The sequence below is a fragment of the Centropristis striata genome, chromosome 6 (genome assembly GCF_030273125.1).
Source record: "Centropristis striata isolate RG_2023a ecotype Rhode Island chromosome 6, C.striata_1.0, whole genome shotgun sequence".
Classification (NCBI taxonomy): Eukaryota; Metazoa; Chordata; class Actinopteri; order Perciformes; family Serranidae; genus Centropristis; species Centropristis striata.
Window position 1 is genome coordinate 8,818,193 of NC_081522.1, and position 22,090 is coordinate 8,840,282.

At 41.0% G+C, this 22,090-nt stretch overlaps 3 protein-coding genes across 5 annotated transcripts in view; 1 reads left to right on the forward strand and 2 right to left on the reverse strand.

The window, feature by feature from the left end:
• kcnd2 (potassium voltage-gated channel, Shal-related subfamily, member 2) overlaps positions 1-12,618 on the forward strand; it is a 38,000-nt gene extending 25,382 nt beyond the window's left edge. Inside the window, exons 3-7 of one of the 2 annotated variants that reach the window (XM_059335280.1) lie at positions 5,887-6,049; positions 6,503-6,598; positions 7,518-7,616; positions 8,634-8,854; positions 11,246-12,618. In XM_059335280.1, the coding sequence (XP_059191263.1) occupies positions 5,887-6,049; positions 6,503-6,598; positions 7,518-7,616; positions 8,634-8,854; positions 11,246-11,429 (763 nt within the window). In that variant the 3' untranslated portion in view covers positions 11,430-12,618. The remainder of the gene's footprint in view (positions 1-5,886; positions 6,050-6,502; positions 6,599-7,517; positions 7,617-8,633; positions 8,855-11,245) is intronic. The other variant, XM_059335281.1, reaches the window with a different exon arrangement.
• A 411-nt stretch (positions 12,619-13,029) lies between these two features.
• LOC131973316 (octopamine receptor 2-like) lies at positions 13,030-15,742 on the reverse strand. 2 transcript variants are annotated; one of them, XM_059335282.1, is made up of 2 exons: positions 14,183-15,742; positions 13,030-13,487 (listed from the first exon to the last, which is right to left on the reverse strand). In XM_059335282.1, exons 1-2 carry the CDS (start codon positions 15,740-15,742, stop codon positions 13,332-13,334), a joined length of 1,716 nt encoding a protein of 571 aa, XP_059191265.1. In that variant the 3' UTR covers positions 13,030-13,331. The 2 variants fall into 2 exon arrangements, with proteins under 2 accessions (XP_059191265.1, XP_059191266.1); XM_059335283.1 differs by having other exon boundaries at positions 13,344-14,077.
• Positions 15,743-19,068: 3,326 nt separating this feature from the next.
• LOC131973317 (parapinopsin-like) lies at positions 19,069-22,001 on the reverse strand. Its single transcript, XM_059335284.1, has 4 exons — positions 21,540-22,001; positions 20,172-20,500; positions 19,775-20,020; positions 19,069-19,231 (listed from the first exon to the last, which is right to left on the reverse strand). The coding sequence occupies exons 1-4, from the start codon at positions 21,889-21,891 to the stop codon at positions 19,082-19,084; spliced, it is 1,077 nt and encodes a 358-aa protein (XP_059191267.1). The 5' UTR covers positions 21,892-22,001; the 3' UTR covers positions 19,069-19,081.
• Positions 22,002-22,090: the final 89 nt, after the last annotated feature.

Sequence of the window (22,090 nt, forward strand, 5' to 3'; positions counted from 1 at the left end):
GCCTCTGCGACATCCGGGCAGCGCAATCCATTTTCTTGAGATTCTGAATTCATAGTTGTATGCGCATGATGGAGTTCAGGAGGAAAATTACATTTTTTTGGTACATCTATTATTTAACTGTCAGCAAGGATGAATATTGTGCTCTTTCAGCCTTGTGGAGAAGGAACAGAGAACCGTATTGTCATGGAGCATTGCTCCATTTGCTCCTTGTCATGACTTGGAGCAAAGAAATGGAGCTTTTCTCGGTTGGTCAGTGTAAGGCTTCATCACTTCTATGTCAGGTCCTCCGATAACATTTTAATGCTGTGTTCGCTCTGACACTCCTTGATCCGCTGCTGTGGCTTTACATTTCATGTCACGCCCGCAGGACATGTCACCACTTTAAGGATATCCGATACTTCCCGACCTTGCCACTCTCCCAATGTCCCTGCACCATTTTAATGCCCCTCTGTCGTTATCAACTTTTGATTGGTACAGTCAGTGGCAGTATCGGAGTTTCAGGATAATTGACAGGTTTTGGTCTCACAGGTTTGGAGGGCTTGTCTGTGCTGTAGAAACCATTGAACTGTGAAACTGAGCGAGTGAATTACCTCAGGAAGCACTGATAGGAAGCTCAGTGTGTGATGGGATGGTTGGTGAAGGTCAAACAGAAATTCATGCCTTCACCGAATTATCAAAGACATGCTGATGACACTCGATGCAGAGAGAACATGTTTGGAATCTCATCTTTCTGAAATGATAAAAAATGCTAATGCAACGTCGGACTAAAAGTGGATGACCTTGACTTTTTTCCCCCAATAAAGTGCTTTTTTAAATTAATGTCTTGTTTTAGCATCTCAAAGAGCATTTCATAGTAAGTTCACTGTGACTCAACATGCACAACAGATGCCAGTGAGTCCAATGTATGTGCCTCAGGGCGTTTTCCCCTGCCTGCAGATAATAAGAAACAAACGCAGTGTTGGATGTGAATTCAAAACAATCTCATGCAGGAAGGTGAGATTGGAATTAATTTGAGATTCAGATTATCAGATTGCAGGCCCCCTCAGTAATTATTGGCATGAAACAAGGGCTATAGATGATGCACGAGATAGGGCAGTGTGCTTAATTCGTCCTGATTCTAATCAGCTGATGAATCAAAAATGCTTAATGTATTAATCAAATTAGTTTCATTGCTTTGCTTCTCCCTGAAATATCAAAGTGGACTAGATCAAAGTGCAGTTTGATGAGATTCAATGTCTTAACCATGACAGATTTAATAGAACAGCAGCACACAGTTCAGCAGCTCCACTTTCTTTATCAGAGGGGTTTTCTTCATCTGAACACTTTGACCTTCGTCGCTCACATCAGTGGAATCAAATGCCGTGAGGCCATTCATTCCTTTTGCTTTTATTATTGCACTTTACTGCCATCACTTCAGCAGGAGGCAAGTTAGTTTCACGGTAAAAGCCAGGAAGTGGAAGCTAGAAGTACCATGACAGAGGTGCCAGTGGATGATTGGATTTTAACGCTGGTGACAAAGCCCTCTCAGCTGAAAGATCTGCCACAATCCGTCTTGGATCCTAATTGTCAGCACTGCTAAGCTGCTGGCGGTGATCTCAACTGGCATGCGAGTCTGCGGGACAGCAGGACTTACTTCAGACCTCTGTGATTACATCAGAAACTTAAGCCTGTGCTAACTTAAAAGGTTTTTTTTAATGTAAGTGTTGCCTTTTTCCTGCCAATCTCCAAACCCTTTGATAGGTTGGTTCATTATTGCACAGCAGCAGGTCAGATTTTAACAACTTCGGCTGATTTTACCTGAAACGATTTTATTTCATTTTGTTTAATTTAAGAAAAAAAAAAAGACCTCCCATGTCTCTGAGAGGAGAAATAAACAAATGACGTGTCTGTAAAGTCATCCAGATATCTTGTTTTTTTTTTTCGTTTTTTTTTCTTCCCACTTCCCACTAACCAGATGGCAGTCAGATTTCAGACACAGGGTTCTGGAAGACAATCAAGGAACAAGATTGCTTTTTTAGGAAGGGGGATTGGTTTAACTAGATGTCAAATTAAAGGCCTTTTCAGACACACACACACACACACACACACACACACACACACACACACACACACATGCACACACACGAACAAACAAGTGCATGTTCTCGTGACTGCTTGCATGTGTGTGTGTTCCTGTCCGTCCAGGCGTGTCCATGTTTTTAGGTGTCGGTGCTCGCTGTGAGGCGATGAGGTCATGTACAGAAATCTGTCTCTGAGCACCCCCTGATGGAATACCGCACCACCTTTAAGGTCAACCGCACAAACTCTTGCCACGCAGGTTGATACAGGGACTCATGAATGTTTGATTGGTCTATTATCCGAGCCGGGTGGGAACATTCATCCCCCGCTTCTGGAATTCAAATATTCCTTTTAGTCTGACATTTTTCCCACACTGTCTGAAGCGAACCCCCAGTTTTACTCTCTCGCCGCCGCGCCGGGCTTCATCTGCAATGCTGTCATCTCACTGTAGGACAATTCTACTGAATGCGCTGTTTTTAAGACCGGTGCGAGTGCGAGCGCAGTATGGTTTCAGGTGGGTGGAACTGGGGAATTGATACTCAGTCATTCCGACACTCCTCTTCCTCCTCTGCAGGGTGGATAAGGATCTGGCCATCCATCTTCGTGTCTCACCCATGTCAGCTTGGGGTAGCAAACGTGGGTACCTGGTAGTCAGAGACAACAAGAACAAAGCAGGAACATTACTTTAATCTCTCGTTGCTGCTAATTCCTAGCTCTGCCGTCATCCAGGAGGCAGAGCTTTGTGTATCTCAGCTTCCCCCTTATGAACAATCCATCACTGTTAGTGTTTCTCTCCAGAGTGCGCTTGCTCCTTTCTTTTTTCACCTGCTCACTGCTCTGCTTTGCTTTTAGAAGAAAGGACTGCAATATATTGTATTCCACAGATGATTGTTCAGTCTTATTTTCTCATCCAGCAGCAGCAGCATCCTGCTATTGAAATAAAACACACGTGAGCAGTCACATTTGTGTGAGAGAAAGCTTTCCTGCATTTTTTATGCGGATCTCTTAATAGGCTTTTAACAGTACATCCGGAATCTATAATTGACACCTGCTGTCAGGCTTTGTCGGTGATTACATAGGAAAATGACTTGACCTGTAATGAACTGTAAAACTAATGACATCTGTGTGAGATTACTCAACTTGAAAGCAAACTGTTGTACATGAAGTCTCATCAAGCGTGATATTAAAATGTCCACTTTTACATCTTTCCACCCAAGCTCTGTAAAAGCCCAGGCTGTTGGGCCCAACGTGATGGAAACCTGAGGCTAATGACTCAAGCAGACGGCCGTGGGCATTAGACAACTTCATTTATGAAATAGTCAACCTCCCGTGTAGCGATACATTCACATTACCCTGCCTCACTTGAGAGACGCGCGGCTGTCACAGCCACTGAGCAATGCTGATGTCCTTTCCTACCTGCATTCATCTTACTCTCAGTGGGTAATGGTCTTCTCAGGTCATTTGCGCATTAAGGTCCCGATCATTCATCTCACCCACCTGCAATCCTGCATTGCTGGTCCTCGGCAGCACGTACAGCGATGTTTAGAAGACAAGGAAAACATACATGCTTTGAATCATTCATTTGCACTCTCCTAAAATCCCGGTGGTGCCTGTGGCCTAAAGTGTCTGCAGAGGGCTATTCATGAGCATGCAGGTTATGTTCAAATGATTTGTGGCTATAATTTGCTCAGTGGTGCCTTGGAGAAATCAGGGTTTGTTACCTAATTATTTCATGATGTTGAATGATAATCACTTCCCAGTGTGGCAATGGAATGACTAAATGCGGCTAAGTGTTTAGTTTGTTAGTTCTAGCTGGTAAGTGGGAGAAGTGTTCACTTGATGTACAGACATCTTAAAAACAGAATGTTAAAACTGACCCAACTTTACTGAATCATCACTGAATGAATCTGTATTTTTAGCAGTGGAGCTCTCTGCACTGGTTGCTGAATGTATGTATGTTGCTTCCTCATCAAAAGCTTATTAAAAGACCAAAAGGCCATAGAAACAATCATGAAGCAATAACTTTGTCTCATAAATTTGGCTGCTGAGCCATTAACCCAACAGTGTCTGTAAAGTCTCGCCTAGTTTTCAGTCACTCAGCCTAATGCAAGAACATTTTCATATCCTTAACTTAACTTTCTCTTACCTATGATGAATTTCATCTTTTATATGGGCTAGGTTTTCAAACTCAAGATCACGTCAAAGTAATGAAATATGCAATCCATGAGTGGAAAACTGCACACAACAGGTCTGGACCACCTGTAAATTAGGTTTTTGTACTCCTACAAGACACTTAAAAACACATCTATTCATACTGTTTTGCAAGTCGCAAGTATAGGCCCCAAGTCCTAATCTTTGGGTTTTGAGTCCCAAACGAGTTGTAATGCTCTCTAAATGTAGTACTGTATTAACAAAAGAGTAATTTATTCATTCGTTATCTTTAACCGCTAATCCGAATCTGGTCGTGGGGATAACAGAGAAATTATATATTAATTTACTAAAATTGTGAATTGTGCTTTTCAAAATTTGTATTTACTTGTTAAAACAAGTGCAACTAAACTTTCATTATGTTCTAATCTTTAAAAGGTAGTGCTGGCATTGCACTCTCACAGCATATAGCACGACTTGGGGGAAGGTATGCAGTCCAGGTGAAGTCATGAGTCACTAGTGTTAAAGTACAAGTTGACTTGAGTCAAAAGTCATCAAGTTTGTGACTCAAGTCAAAGTCATGTGATTCGAGTTCACACCTCTGTTTTGTACCGAACCAAACGTACCAGTCAGTGCTGATCGTTGTGGCAGCAAGAACAGAGATTCATTCATTACTGAAGTGCATTTTAACGGCAATACAAATAGAAAAGAAGTGAGCAAACTAAATAGTCACTAAGAATCTTTGAAGTTAACGAAACAAGTCAAATCAGCGAAGTGAGCTCTCGTAAGTGCTGCTGGACTTGTAAATGTAAAGAAAGTGAGATCATGAAGACAGTTTGATTTTAGCTTTACCTTGAGCACAGACAGGTCTGACTGCGTGATAGAAGACAGGCACATTAATCTCTTTAATGGGGATGATTCGGCCCCATCTGACATATGTACAACCATTAATCTGCTCATGCTGAATGTGGCCTGTTCAACATTTGTGTAATGTTGAAATATTGCATGCTTGTGTTTAAATCAGATCAATGTCGTGTACAGTTTCCAAAGAGCTGCCTTTTTTTTTTAATTCGCTTTATCTAGAACATGAATTGCTTAATGTGGTTTCACTGCGTATCTGCATTCAGTATTCAAGGTCCGTTTTGATGTGGGAAGAAGAACAAAACACACGAGAGGCTGTTACTGAGGCCCACACGTAAAAAACATTTCTCCAGGGTTCGCCACCACACTGTTCCCGTCCCCTTTTGCTTTTACTTGATGTGATACTACTCTATGTATCTTTCACAAGCTGTTTGGCTAACCGAGGTCACAGGGGATATGTAGCGCATTTGGTCATGATGTGAAAGCATTAGCCGGTGCCAGCAGGTGTGTAATTATATATGAAACAGGGTTTTAAAAGAGGAGCATCATGATGGCATGTAGAAAGTAGGCCAGGAAGAATGAGACTTCAGAAAAGTCCTATTTATTCCTCACCCACTTCAAATGTGTGACTTCTTATTTGAAGTTGTGAAATAATCCAAGGTCACTGTAACTATTTCAAGACTATTAAAAATAACATGAAACACACAACAACTTACCATGATGAAACAAGCCTCCAGGGCGCTATTCTCTTAAAGGGATATTGTTTCTTTTTGTTTTTCTGCCCAGCGTGCTCACTGTTGTCTGTTTTCTATGTTTCAGGTATGGTGACATGGTGCCAAAAACAATCGTGGGGAAGGTGTTTGGGTCCATATGCTCTCTGAGTGGGGTGCTGGTCATCGCCTTGCCTGTCCCTGTCATAGTGTCAAACTTCAGCCGTATCTACCACCAAAGCCAGCGGGCGGAGAAACGACGAGCCCAGAGGGTACTGACTCTCCCCCTGCCTCCGCCTCTCTTTCTTCCTCTTCCTCTCTATCTCTCTTTATTTTGCCTCTATCTGCCTCTTTCCTCTGTCCCTGTCTTATCCGCACGTAACAGAATGACAGGGCAAACACTATCTTCTAGAATATTAATCTTTATTGTGTTTCTGTGTATTGGGTGGGCTCAACTTCCTTGAGTATATTTCAGTGGGAGAAAGAAATAAGAAAGGGAATGACAATGACTGAACAAATGATCTTCAGAATATTGTGTCAGCAGCTTTTTAGTGGCAATATGTGCATTTCTTCCTAAAAGTGTTTGCTAAGGCAGAATTTCCTAATCGTAGAGTTAAGCATGGCCTCTCCCTACTAAATACTGTGGCTGCCAGAGGGAGACAGAGTCAATTAGTGTGACAGACAAACCGTCAGAGGCTAAAACAGAGGTCTGTTTGTTCAAACAGAAAACTCGGCTTGCTAGAATCCGTGCGGCGAAGATTCGAGGCACTAATGCCTATATGCGCTACAAACAAAATGGGCTCCTGATCGACTCACTGGAGGTAACGGGACCAAGCGGCGGCTTGGGGGCTGACTGACCGGGGCCTCGCTCGCGCTTGCATGCCGCTCTGCTCGGGGGCCATGCCACCACACATAGGGGAGGGGGGTGGGCTTCTCATGCTCTAACACAGGGGCTGCTGTCATTCCAGTGCTTCAGTGTGATCGTCCTCTCTCTTACATCACACCTCTCAGCTGCAGCATTGACATGCTTCCTCAACACTCTCTCTCTTCCAAACAGCAGGAGGGCCAGGCAGGCACACTTGCCTTCTGGTGGAGCACAGCCATTACAGTCACACTGACTCATGACCAAGCTCTGCATGTCTGTCCAACAGGGTTTGGAGGGGAAGGAGGGAACCAAAGGCTTACTGGACAGTAGGTCGTCTGTGGAGGCTGTCTGCTCGTCCTGCATCTCCTCTAAACTCTGTTTCTGATCTGCTGTGTGTGTTCTGTGTGTTATTTCTAGAGCATCCGGGTTGTAGTGCAAACTAACACGACATACCTTCCATCCCAGAGCCGTGCAGAGCTTCATCAAATTGTGTGGTGTTGTTGTGGTTCAGAATCTGTGATGTGTTTGGTGCAGTCTGTTCGATCTGTGTCTAGGTGTGCCACTGCTGTTGCACTGAAGTAAGCTCTAATTTGACTTTTCTGGTCCTTTCCACCAAATCAGCGAAAGAATGGCTAAACCAATTCTATCAGTGAAACATCTTGTAGTCAGCCACTGTCTCTTTGCATCTCGAAAACATCCCCATCTCGCTAGGTTCTCAGTAGATTGGCTGCCGTGCTACAGATCAGCATCTTAACCGTCAATGCTTTGCGTACTCTCCACTACATCACCGAGCTAGCTGTTGCCTGAGACTCTTGTTTCGGTGCAGTATCTGAACCTGCTTATCTACACTGTTGTTTTTTTACTTTTGTTTGAAGGCCTCCAAGGAGGCAGGACAAGCCCTGGTGGCGAAGGCCCCCAGCCCTCCTTTTGAGAGCCAACATAATCACCTGCTGCACTGCCTGGAGAAAACCACGGTAAAATCTCTTCTTTTTATGTCCACCATCAAACACCATCACTGTGGCGTCTGTCATTCTTACTGTCTTGGTAACAGGGTTTAGACAGTTTAAAATGGTAAGGAACAGTTTGTTTCCTGTAGAATTGCATCACTTGTATCTGTGCTGTATCATCAGTAGTGACAGCCCGTTACAGTGTGTTGCAAATAGAAACAAAGTGAGCTTTTTCATCCATGCAAAAACTGTACAATCTATTTTACATGCAGCATAAGTTAAAAATAGATGTAAATGGGGCTGGGAAATGTTGAGTCCCCTCTCCAGCAACATGCTAAAGATAACATGACTCAGCCAGCCAGTAACATCATTTCCTCCAAACAAACCAGCATACTTCATTTTACAGTATCCATAATTTAGAGATGTAAGAGCGTCTTTAGTGCTCGGCTGTGACATGAGTTTTACACGTGCAGCTCTAAATACTGTACAGAGACATGGAGAGGCAGTAAATCAGTGTCCCTCCTCATGGAAGATCCTCCTCCTCCACCCAGAGAAAGACTCGCTGGTCGTCTGGGAAAAGCTCCATAAAGGCTTCATGCCATTCATATGGCAGCGCACATGTTTACATTAGGCTTCTCATGGTGTGCATTATATATGGCAGGAGTGACAGATGGAAGGTATAAGAAAGAAGACATGATTCAAGTCATGGCATTCGACGCTGCACAGTGTCACTCTGCCACCTGCTGGCTGAGCCTGATACACACTTGGTGTCTGACCTTCAAGTCATGCTCATTTGTCACAGGGATAACAGTTGTGAATGTTTTCACAGATGGCACTTAATATGGACATCTGGGCCAATATATTTCTATTCCCTTGATGATTCATTTTCCAATTATTAAACAATTTTGCTGTGGATTCTGTTCAGTCTGTTTAGTCTTCACTGTGAAACATCTTTACTCATTATCTAGCAGAGCCAATCATTGATGTAATAGAGTGATTCATGAGCAACATTGAATCCAAATTTTCCACCATCTTCCTCTGCAGAATCATGAGTTTGTGGACGAGCAGACGTTTCAGGCCAACTGCATGGAGATCTCTGTGATGAACAAGTCGGGGTCCCGGGGGTCCTCTCTGTCCTCGTCTCCGCACGGCCTCAGCTCGTGCTGCTCCCGGCGCCACAGGAAGAAGAGCAGCTTCAGCCTGCCCAGCACAAACAACCAGGAGCTCAGCACCATACAGATCAGAGAGAGGCCAGTGGCCAACAGGTAGTCTCCCAGTCTTTAGATCTTTGTCTGTATCTCTAGACTCACTCACATCAAATACACACATATGCATGAATCCTATGCTATATGAGAATAGAGATAAATATATATATATAGACTCAATTGATTCCACGGTGAGAAATTCAATGAATAATTTATTTATAAAGATAGATGAACAAATACAGCCACAAATGCCAATGGTTGGGGTCCAATTGGAGCATTTGGATTTTTGTTTCTTATTTAATTGGCAAGAAAAAATATACTTGATTTTCTTCAAAGTAATTCATCTTAGCCTTGACTATATTCTGATTCTCTGTTGAGGTGTATAAATCTACTTTCAGAAACATTTGACGTAGCTTATGACCTGTTATAACACTTTGACATTTGAAGCGATTTTGATAGAGAAACAACATGGTGGACTGACATATTGTTTAATTTTTTTTAACAATTTAAGATAAGTAAGTCCATTAAGTACATAATCCTGACTGAGTTTTGGGACTATTACCCCAACCGTTCCTGAAGAACTGTAAAAGAAAAAGGGTTTTGAGAGAAAAACTTGCAAAACTTGACCTTTTTAGAGCAGAAAACCATTGGAGTATGATGCAGATGGCTCAAGAGATTAAAATGATGAAATAAATTTGACTCTAGGCCAAGCTGTTTTCAACATTATTGCCAAAACATCAACTTGATTGAAATAGCGTCACCCCGAGGTCAATGAGAGAGGAGAAAAGAAGAAGAGTGGGAACAAAAACACATTACAGCTTCAGCAGTGAGTTTCACCCTTGCACTTTATAGCATATAAGGAAAAAAGAACATATTCTCTCTGTCCAGTGATGATCAGGTTTCTCCATATTTAGTTTTTAAGCTTTATGATAAAATGCTTTGTCATTAAGTTATTTGAAGACATCTGTCTCTGAGATTTCTGCTTTCAACCCAATAGTGAAAATAACTGTGATGTTCAAAGAAAAATAGAAAAACAGCAACCTGTCCTTCCAACAAGGTGTCTATGTTACTGAAGGTAATCCACAGACATCACAGTTTTCTGTGGAACTACTTTCTCCCAAATAAATAGTCCCTTCTCTCTGTGAAAACTGTTTAACAGCTTGTGGATTATCTGCTGGAACTAGGACACTCTATCTGGAATGGCTGGTGCAAGTAATTTTTCAATGTTGTAAACAGCACAAGTGAAATTCAGCTAACCTCTATTATACTGGAGCACAGCAGACATCAGACAGAGATGGAAATCTCAATATGAGACAAAAACTATTCCATAAATTGGATAACGTGACACCCATTATCTCGGTGTAAAAGATTTCATACATGGATGAGATTTTTTTTTTCCCCCTGCAACTAACAATACACAAAAAAATACATTAAAAAAAACATATGAAAAGATTTGTTTTTTATATATACAACCAGCAACCTCCAGGGCTGAACAATGAAGCCAACGCAGAAGGCAGAAATGACAAAAACTGCAGTTCCTTGAATGGCCACATGAGGCTGGCTCTGAAAGTGAATCAACCCCCATAGACCCCTATGTTGACATGTTTACAGCCTGGTAGCTAATTTCCCATACATTTTTTAAATAAGTCTATTTATTTAGCTTTGACAACAATAACAACAAAAGACATGTGAACAGTATTTACAACAAACGAACAATACAGCTCAGAGAAGACAGTCCTGTGATCCATATTTCAGATCACAAAAATCCAGATTCAGGAGAGTCCTTATACAAAAATAGAGGAAGAGTCATGTCCAAGATAGTCCAATTAGGGCTGCAAGACTTGGTCTACTATGTTATGCAAAATATTAGTAAAATAGTAAAACTTTTAGGGGCCTTATCACTAATCCATTGTAATTATATATTTTTCCTGATATTATATAATCGTTTGCCAGCTACAGTGGTTAATTCTTCTCAGGAGGCCAAAATCAAACATGTTGGATCAATTTCTAGATCTTTACCCAATATTTTTCCCCTTTCACACAATATGTCAGACCGCTATTTCTGCAGTTGAAAACATGACCATAAAATCCCCTATTTTCCCTACATTTTTATTCATCTCACCTGTTTAAGTTATTCTAAGGCTTAAAGTTATGCTTAATGAAGGATAAGGGCGCTTTGAGTGACAGGTGGGTGTTTTAACAGCTACTGTCCGTCTATACAATATATTCTCTATAGACTCTCAAAAGCTGCAGAGGGCCGTAATGAAAACTAAGAGATATAACTTAATGAGCAACATAAGCCAAAGCTTCTTTAAACTCACTCTGTACAAAAAAGCCTGGCTTTTATACTGTACAGTATAAGAAAAAAGGACTCTGTGTAATAGAGGCTTTCTGTAAAACATTCTCAAGGTCAAGCCTCTTACCTTCTTTCATCCTGTGTTTCTTTTACAGCCGCTCCAGCCTGAATGCCAAACTCGATGAGACTGTGCCCTTGAAATGTGACGGATCTTACATCACTCCTTCCATGGTCAGCCTATCTGCACCGGTGGTGACCTCATCGGACGGACACGGCTCCTCCACCACCACCACCACCGCATACTCTCAGAGCAACATTGTCCGAGTATCTGCCTTGTAGATGTCATGCTTATCTGATCAGCTAACTGGTCTCAAGAAGCACCAGATGCTGAGGAGAGGGACCACCGAGCATCAACCTGCCATAATCTAGAGGGATTATAAAATTAGCAGAAGTCTGGGTTTTTTGAAGTAGTGATCTCATCTGATGTCAAACTCTGCATGGTATTAGAATGATGTGGACGACTGCCGTGGAAATAAAAGCGAAACCAGCAGATCTTGCTCCATTAAGCACAGCAGAGCAAGGAAGTGTTGGGATTGCGTGGTTATCGTTGTTGCCTAAAAATACTGAGAAAAAACTTTATTTTTGAATATGTATTGTAGTTGTATTTGTTGTCTTCTGATTCAAAGGAGGAAAGGCAGACGTTACAAGGTCATTGTTGATGGCCTCTGATGACAAAGCACACATATTCATTACCTGAGGGCCATCATTGTGAATATTAAATCATCTAATTACACATTAGAAACGTTCACTTCACTCACCACCCAGTTAAATAGATTGTTTTGAAACCCCTCAATTAACTGGTTGCTAATAGTCCCCTCACTGTTGTAAATTCAGAAAACATACATCCACTGGAATGGATAACTGTTGTGAATATTCATTAACTGACTCATTAACTGGTTGATGTCATCGCTTGATGAATATACTACGCATCCTGACATGTTTGTGAAATGTGCAAGTGAAAATGACAAAATCTGTGTTAACTTACATATTTGACATTCTGATATGGATCTATGTGAAAGCCACTGTCATTCAATAACGATTGATATTGAGAACTATACAGGGTACATGTTAGTTAGGTCACAAGGTAGAAGTATCAGTGAACTAATACTAACCCTAATGTGGACTCATAGTATTGACCTGGAAAACCATATGAAAGAGTGTTGAACATCAATTCCATTGAGTTGCTCTTAAATTATAAAATTCATTATAAGAAGCAAGAATTGGTAAATTTCACTGTGTTAAAGGGCCATTTTGTACATTTTTCATATTGTAAATATCTCAGAACTTTATCAACTGCATTTGAAGTTGGCTCCTCTTATTTCTAGATTTAGTTGACAGTTGTTGGCATACTATTTCTGTCTGTTACCTGGTTGAATTAAGAATTTGCATGCTTTCATTGCAGAATTCTGTTTTATTAAAAGTATGTCTTCTTGTTGGAGGTTTGTCAGTAAAAATGAGATTGATGGAAGGAAAACACAATGAGGCTGGTATGTTATGATGTAAATTCTGCAACGCTTTGCTTTTAATGAAATGCAAATCTTGTCATGGAGTACATATATAAAGGGTAAGGAAAAAGGGACAAAATAAACACACATTGTGCATTTGGTGCAGTGGATAGAATAAATACTGTAGCTCTACTGAAACATCCCTTTAATGACCCATGTCTTTTTTTTTTCTTTTTTTTTTTTTTACCAGAGCACAATCAGGTGGATTTCATTATGTTTTGCCTGATTACTCGGAGAGCACCACTAATAAGAGGGAGGGATGATAATTAGCTGTTGCTGCAGGACATGTGAGGACCTGACTGGCTCAGTGGTGGGTCATGCCTGCAGGGTCTCTGGAGACAGACATGCAGGCCTCAGTGATTGTTTGACAGAGGACTCAGCAGCGTCCCCCTGCTGAGCTGATCGAGTCAGTCCAGACTGTCTCTGGCAGCATGCGGCTTCTCGGCTCTGCAGAGCTCGCCTGAATAAAGTCTCACATCACACAGCGGCATGTAAAATTATGCACCTCCTATACCCAAATAAAATTCACACTTTGACGTCTGCGGTTTTAATTCAGTTAATATTTGAACAATGACTAGACAAATGTTAACCATTGTAATATTCAGTTACATTGTGGAAATTGAATATGGTCATTTGGTCTAGTGCCACTCAAAAGTAGATAGAAGTGGAAACATTATCATTTCTTATTGAATATGGACACAAACTTCCTTTTAAGCCGATAAAACTCTGTCCGAAACTGAGGGTTCACTGCAGCATATATTATCGGGTCGCTCAGGGATGTAATACAGGCGACGGAGACTGACAGAATCTCCACCTCCTGAAGGATTGTCATCTGAAAAAAATCATAGAAAATCAATGAATAATTAGGTGGTTTATTTGCACATAAACAGAAAAAAGTTTACACATTGTGGAGGATAGGTTAAAAGCCAAAACTTGATTATGAAGATACCTTTCATATTAAATCAAATCACATTAATATTCAATAGCATACTTTAATAAAAGGAAAGAAAGAATACAAAAACAAGTTGCATAACTCATTAATGTCTAATGTAACCAAGAGCACTTTGAGCTTGATGCATATGAAATATAATTAGTTTGAGGTTGTAAGCAGCACATATACAAATTTACATTTCTTTTTTAAAATTAACACTTGCAAATGACAAAATGTAAACCGTACTTTGGTGTGTAATTTTTATCTCTTAATCTTAAGACGTCATTAAACTTATTTTTTACCAAATGAAATGAAACTTTGACAAGGAGACGATGAGAGTATATGAAGTAAGCAGAATAAAACTATATCACATATTTATATATACACTCTGTTTAAATCTCCCCATGCCCCATGTCTTACTCACAATTTTATCATTTCTGGCATCATGACATTTTGGGGCCTGAAAGAGTTCAGTTGAGTTCCACTTCACACTGCAGTATAACGCTGAGTCATTCACCTACTACTCACAAAAACTTTCCACATTTTGACATAAAGCATGCAAGTTAAAGATGCATCCCTACCTCACTAGCACTTACCTGTGTTCTTTTGTTTCCGTGAACAACAAAGTTCATCAGGATAGTTGTGATCAGTGGGAGCCAGAATAAGATGAAGGTTATAATTATGTAGCCAGCACGCTTCGCCATTTTACTCTCCTTCCTTTTATTCGCTCTCTCTTTTCCTGCTCTGGAAGGCATCATGCAAACAGCACCTTCCACCTCCACATTTGGTTTCGCTGCTTCTGTGTCAGGGACATTGCTTGAGACAGGAGGTAATGAAGACACTTGATCGACTGCAGCAACAGTCACTGTTTCTCCTCCATTGCTGCTCTTAGTTTGTTTTGGTTCAATCAGTGAAACAGAAGTGGATTCAGGATTTTCTGTCTGTGCAGACGTGAGAACATGGGGGCTGCTTTCTTTCATTTCTAAGGGCACCCTGTCAATTTTCACTCTCTCTTTGGACTGCTTTTCTGTGTCAAAATTGCTTGACACCTTCTGTGGCTTTGCTGTTGAGCTCTTAACACTAGCAGCAGCGTCTCCACTTGATGGTTTTGCTTCAGCTTTTGTGCCACAGGGATTGGGCTGCTCTGTTTTAACAGGTTTCTCCTCAATCTGCACTGCAACCTGCATTGAAGGAGAGCAAACTTGTTCTGTTTCCAAGTCTGTTATCTCCAATTTAATTTTTAGTTCTTTTTTATTCTCTGAACCGATTGAGGTGCATTGTGGAGCTTTTGTTGAGGCCAGTTGAGCAGCCTCAGTGTCTTTTTTGGATAAATTTGATTCGGCTTGTGCCAATACTTCCACCTGAGCCACACTTTTGCTTGGGGTCTGGTTTTGCTCTGATTTTCCATTTTCCACTGCAGGGGTTTCTTTTTTTTTCTGCTTATCTTCTGCTTTGTCCTTTTTAGATAAAGGAAAAGTTCCGTTGTCAAATATTTTGCGATTGTGTGATCTCACAAGGTTAAATATGCGTGCATAGAATCCAATGATAACACTAAAGCAAGCTGCCCACAGTGGGAACAGCATGTAAAGTCCAAAGGTGTCATAGGAAGATGATGCTTCTCTTGATAATCCTTTGCATCTTTCATGCACCGGTGAGTCCTTCACAAACATCAGACAAAAAACAGCCACCAGAATAGCCAAGGTCCATGTGAGAGGAATCAGGACCATAATCCGTCTCCGCCTTTGAGTTGTATTGAAGGGTCGGGCGATGGCCTGGTACCTCTCTGCACTTATGCAGGCCAGGGTCAACAGTTGGATGCAGCAGCTGAAAGAGAAAGAGGCTACTTGTGTATCACAGATCACCCGGTCCCCGTGTCCTCTTTGATACACAGTCATGATGATGGTGAGGAGAATGGGGCAGTCAATTACACACCTCAGGATGTCTATGACTGCAAGATTCACCACCAGTGCATTATTCACAGTTTGCAGTGACTTTTGGTGATAAACGGCGAGCAGGACAAAAAGATTTGCTGCAATCCCCACAGCAGAAGTGATCAACAGGATCAAGCTGTTTGCTACAACAAAGGCGATGTCAGTGTAGTCCTCCCAAACCGTGTTGTTCCCAGAGTCCCATGCAGGCATAGGCTCGCCTCTCATCTCCAGGTTCAAAGAGTCAACATGTTTAGTTCTGTTTCTTAATTCTCTCTACGGCGGCCGGACATACAGTAAGCCTGCTTTGTTTGTTGGCAAGCGATTCTCCCACTGAGTGAATGATATTAATGGGTGAACCTGTAGCTTGGACAAGTATCCGCCCTTTTCATTATCACTCCACTGCAGCAGCAAGTCACCGGGGAGTCCTCGCTGTTCACATTCATTAAAGACTGTGCTGTGTATTCACAGCATAGACAACCGGAAAAGGATGGTTGTTAATTGAAAAGTATTTGCGTCACTACTGTCTCAATCCTGTATAACTTTACAAGCAGGGGCTTAAAGCACAAATGCAGTAAGGATGGTGTTGTGGAACTTTGATGTATTAGGATGTGTGTGAAGTGGACAGCTGTCCATTTAATTGAATACAGCACCTTAACAAAGGTTAAAAGCTGTGCATTAAGCATGCCAGATGGATGACTTGGGAGTTCTTGTGTTGGCTGAGGAAATAAAGGGAGCCATGCTGCTGGATTATAGCATGACATTGTGTAATCCTGTTTAGAGATAAAGTGTGAAATGCTCTTTGCTTCAAATGTGCAAGCTTATGGACTATGCCAAATCTGGGATTAGATCAACACAATGCATTTTTCATGCTGACCATCCACCATATTAGACTGATCATATGTCCATCAAGAATCATGTTGATAATAGTTGGAAGTAGTGGAAAATAAACTTTGGCGAAAAAACAAAAACAAAAAGTCCTCAGACATCTGGTGCTAAATAAATAACTGTATATATATTTTCGGGCATCATAAACTTGGACAACATAATGAGCAACTTGCTGAAATAGAAATGACAAGACAAAAGAGTAGTTGCAAATGAAAAACACTTTATTTAGAAACAGACTTCCATTTACAATATTTATATCAAGCGTGCCAAGCAAGTGGGAGGGAACAGGACAAAATAAGCAGCAAAACTAAAATATCATCCAGACTATTTATTGTAGACAAACTCAAGGCCTTACATAAGTACAAAATTAACACTGGAAAACAATACAACCACCACTGCTGTTGTATGTACAGTAACATAAATATCTTACAGTGTATTCAGAAAGTTTTCACATTTAATTTTGTTGCATGCTAATCCATAAATTGTTTAAAGGAATTAATATACATAAATGCCCCATAATGACAAAGCAAAGACAGGATTTTCATTATTTTGTTGCAGATTTAAAAGAAATAGGTTAATTTATTTTTCAGGTATTACTCTTGAAAGTTAGCCCAGGCGTCTCCCATTTCTCTTGATCATCTTTCAGCAAGTCTTCACCTTGATTGGAGTGCACCTGTAAATTCAACTGATTGGACACAATGTCCCACAGCTGACAATGCATATCTGCCTGCAGAGCTCAGAGACAGGATGGTGTTGAGACACAGACCTGAGGAAGGCTACAAATACAGCTTTGCTGCATTGAAGGTTCCCACAAGCACACATAATTCTGAAATTAAAGAAGTTTTGAACAAGTAGGACTCTTTGTAGAGCTGGCTGGAGAAGAAGAGCCTCGTTGAGGTAGGTCACCAGCCATCGCTGCAACACTTCACTTGTATTGGCTTTACGAGTGGTCAGATAGACTCTCCTTAAAACACATGAAAGCCTTGAGTTTGCAAAAAGAGGATCCGAGAAGGACTCTCAGACTGAAACAAGATGTTGGCTTATACGGCGGAAAACAGGAATTGATTTGAAAAAACTTCTGTCGGTTTTGTCCACTGACGTTATTGCAAAACTTTTTTGTTGAAAGTTGCTTAATTAAATAATGATTTAACAAATGTAATTCAAAAAACAAACACTAACAAAAAATTCATTAAAAAAGAAACAGTTAAGTGAGTCAATAAATGCTCCCCTTTCAACCCATCAACTAGTGAAGAGTGAATTAAATCCTCAGCCAAATATAAATCATCTATTTCCTAGCACTAACTCATAAGTGAAAACTCTTTTTAATTGTGCCCTTTTACTTCATCTTTATTCAGTGATGCTTATAACTCAGTGGTGGCTCAGACGTGTGCTATGTGTCCTGGGTCTGAATCAGGCTCGGAGCCTTTGTCATTATTTTGTCCTTTTCTGAACAAACTAATCCCACTCTGAACTGTCTATAAATACAAATTGTCCAAACAGAGTAGGCCAGCCAAGAAAAATACAAGTTGTTTTTTTTTTACGGCCTGACTGACTTCTCACTTTTAAAAAAATGCACTAGGTGAGATGTGCTGCAGGCTTGGCTTAACAAGTGCACCTACATTTCCCATGTTTGTGTTTATTGTGGGTGTTACAGAAGTTATTTACACTCATTGTGTTGTTTTTATGTATTAGGCTGGTGGCACAATCTGTGAGAAAGCATATTATGTTGCTTTTGCAGATGATAAGTAAGTCTTGTATTCACACAGGTGCTTGAGAGTGAAATTACACCTGTATACACTGCAGCAATCTAATATTCTGTGTTTTGTGTAGCAGACTTCTGGGAAGTGTGAGGCAGGACTTATACATTATTTGGCCTTGCTGTCAGTGTTGATGATATGATGGAGCTGCCTGTTGTTGACACTGACTTTATTTATGTACATAATAATATTTCACAGGAAGCGGAGCTCTGCAGTACGTGTATAACTTATATAAAAACAGAGTATTTTTTTTCAGAAAGTGGCAGAAGGCCTTGTAATATTGCAAAGTCTAGTCCTAGAGTCCTAAACACCAACAAATAACTTTCAGAAAGGAAGAAGTATCTTTTCACACTCAAGTGCATTTTATTTATGAACAAAACATCACGGGTCAAAGGTCAGTTTCTCTCTCTTCAGTCCAGCTGTATTTGACTTGCCTATATTTGTTAAAATGCAAAATATCCTTTATTTTTGGCTAGTTTTTCCACATACATACAGTACACATGTGCAAACATCAATATGAAAAAGTTCATTGATCTAAACCAATCACAGAAGTAAAATTACCTTACTGAACACTGTTTTTGTTCTAGAAAAATGTGATGAATTGTAACTACAGGAACATTGCAGTCTAATGCAATCCAATAAAACGTTAACAATTTAGTTTTAAGATGAATCAACTCCTCTCTTTTGTTCATAACAAGTGTACAAAATAAGCACTTTTTCAGGTGTTTTGGAGTGGATTGCATTTATTTCCACCTCCTCAATATCAGCTGTCAGTCTCTGAGCTGATTCTGTTCTCACTGGGCTACAGTGAAGACATCTGTGAGAGACATGCGCCTGTAGACGTGCAGGTCTGCGTCCTTGACGAAGCACAGATGAACACTGACATCAATCATGGAAGATTCTTGTTTTTCACCGGAGAAAGTCACAGGGGCAACACCTTGCTGTTGGCGTTCCTGGTTAAGGTAGACAGCCGGCTCCTCCTGTTCAAGGTGCGCATGTTGATGCTGACAGTGGGGAGCACGTGGGGAATGTAGCGGCCGCATGACAGCACCTCCAGAGCAGCATCACGGAACTGTTGGACATAAAAACACATTCAGGAAATATATGAGCATCAGTTTGACAGCTAAACTGAAATCTGTTTTCCTTGTGCAAATCTTTGTGTATGGTCCTCCTTTGAATCTTAAAGGGGCGGTTCACCCTAAAACTTCTTTCACATTTAAAGCTATTTATTATAATAGATTGGTTTTAGGTGCGTTGTAGAGAACTGGAGATATCTGCAACAGAGATGTCTGCTTATGGAACTATATGACACTTTTTTGTGCACAAATAACAAAACAAAAAAACACATCAAAGCAATGTCTCTTTCCAGAAATGATGACCCAGTTACTTAAGATAATCCTCAGACCTTGTAGTTTCATGCAGGAACTATTTTCATTCCAGTATAGCTCCTGCATGAACTTGCTATATTAGAGAGAAGGCAGATATCTCCAACATTTATGCCAAAACAATCTAGACTGATAAATAGCACTACAGATGAGAGGAAACATATGTATTTTTTATTTTGGCGTGAAGTGTCCCTTTAATTTCCCAGCAGCTATAGGCTTCAGCTGCTTACCTGCTTGTTGGAAAGGAAGTAGATGATGGGGTTATAGACCGGGCTGGTCTTGGCAAAGTACATAGGCATGGTGGCGACCAGTGGAGGGATATAGAGCTCTGGATCCACGACAACTACAACTGACAACACAGTGTAGGGCAGCCAGCAGATAAAAAAAGCGATAATCATGGACAGGACCATACTGATGGCGTGATCATTCTCCTTCTGGCTGGAACGCCCACCCTGCAGCTCCACACTCCTGTTCAGCTAGAAAATAAATTTAACACCCGTTAAAAGCTAATAGCTTGTTTCAGTCCGTAGGTGGTGAATTGCAAACAGATGAGGATGGAGGTTATGATCTTTAAATCTAATGGTGTAAAAGTGTAATAAACACACAGAAAAGGCATCATGAGCCCACCTTATTCATGGACGTGAGCACTTTGCAGTAGCAGTAGATAATGACGATAACGGGGAGAATGAAGCAGAGGAGTGTGTAGAGGATGAGGTAGCTGTAGTTGCTCCACGATCTCTCCTCCCAGGCCAGAGAGCAGGAGGTCTGGACCCCCTCAGGTCCGTAGCCGCTCCAGCCAAATAATGGAGCCACCGCCCAAATCAAGCAGTACAGCCAGACACACAGCAGGCCGATGGAGCATCTCCGCATGCTCATCTTCAGACCGGCCCTCGGCTTACACACCACGTGGTAACGCTCGTAGGCAAGCAGGGTCAGAGTGCAGAGAGACACCAGACCTCAGAAAGAAAAACATATCTTAATTAAAGGAAATAAATCCAATCTACCTGCACTACTGCACTGATCTGCACTGCCACTGACTGAATTTAACAGAGACATACTTTAAACTTTTAAACCATGGGTACTGTGTGAGTTATATATGTATTATGGAAGGACTGAATGTATACTAAAGCTGTCTGTTTTGTTTTATATTTATTTATAACTGCACTGATCAGGTGGAGCACCTCAAATAAAATGACAATAAAGCTTTCTATCTATCACTTACTAGAGTTGTCTGCAGATTTAAACGACAACTCTTGGAGTCGAAGTGTCATCATTGTTTTGCTTTGCTATTGTACTGACGTTTAAAAGTCTAGTATTGTGACAACTCTTATTCCAAAGAATGAAATTCAAGTCAGAAAAACTAAATTTTAAAGAAAGGAGCATGACATTTTCAAGATAACAGTAGAAAGATTTTTTTTTTTCAAAAAGTGTCACCCAGAAGCCTTCAACATAAAGATGTCTGTATGCCAACAGAACATTCTGAGATTAAGTAACTACAGGGTTGTGCTTATTGTGTTTCTCAACGATTGACCTCCAGGAACAGAGAAAACAAAATTGCACACAGCCAAACCTCCTCTAGGTTACTAAAACGAATAACAATAAAAGAATTCGCAATATTTACAATCGTTGAATTACAATCAATCCAACATTCATTCAATCTAACCGTCCCAGCAAAGAAGAAGAAAAAAATAAAATAAATAAATAAATAAAAACAAAACAAACAACTGCTGTGTGTCACTCGCTGTCTCTCAGTGTGTGACAGGCAGAAACATAGACTGCTGCTAATCTACAGCTCTGTGACTCTTCCCCGAGGAGGAGCGGCAGTTTTTCCTCATCTGACCATTTTAAAAAACCTTTTTTGACAGATTCAAATTTTTGGAAATATGTTTCTCTAATTAGTTTATATTTTTGACATTGGGTGAGGAAGTGTAGCTCTGTCTCAAGCTGACTGACTCTCTCTCCCTCTCTCTCTCTCTCTCTCTCAACTCCACTTACCAAAATAATTGACTGCAAACCCCTGAAACACGCAGGCTGCGTGGCCGATAAAGAAGGAGCCTTGGTAGTTAGTGATGGTGACCACCAGGGAGCCGCACAGGCCGATCATGAGGTCAGACACCGCCAGGCTGAGGATAAAAGAGTTCATAGGCTGCAGCAGAGACGGGTTCTTCAGGATGACGGTAATCACGAGCCCGTTGTTAAAAACTGTTAGCACGGTGTTGATGAACATGAGGAAAGACAGTATACTGTAGCCCACCCGGGGGAAGATGGTGGGCGTAATGGTCGCCATGTCTATGTGGGTGGATGGAGGGTGAGAGCCGGAGCTCCACGGCGCGCTGCTGCTGTCCATGGTGCCTAAATGAAGTCCAGCTTTGGTGAAACAACTGTGAGGCCAGAGAGTGAGCCAGAGGGACACACGGCGTCATAGATCTTATCATTTCTGATCCCTATTAAACCACTCAGCTCTGCTTATTCTCCAAGACCTCAGATTGTGCACCTGTCTGATCGAGAAAGCCACAAGTGCAATATGGGAAATTGGTTTGTAACAC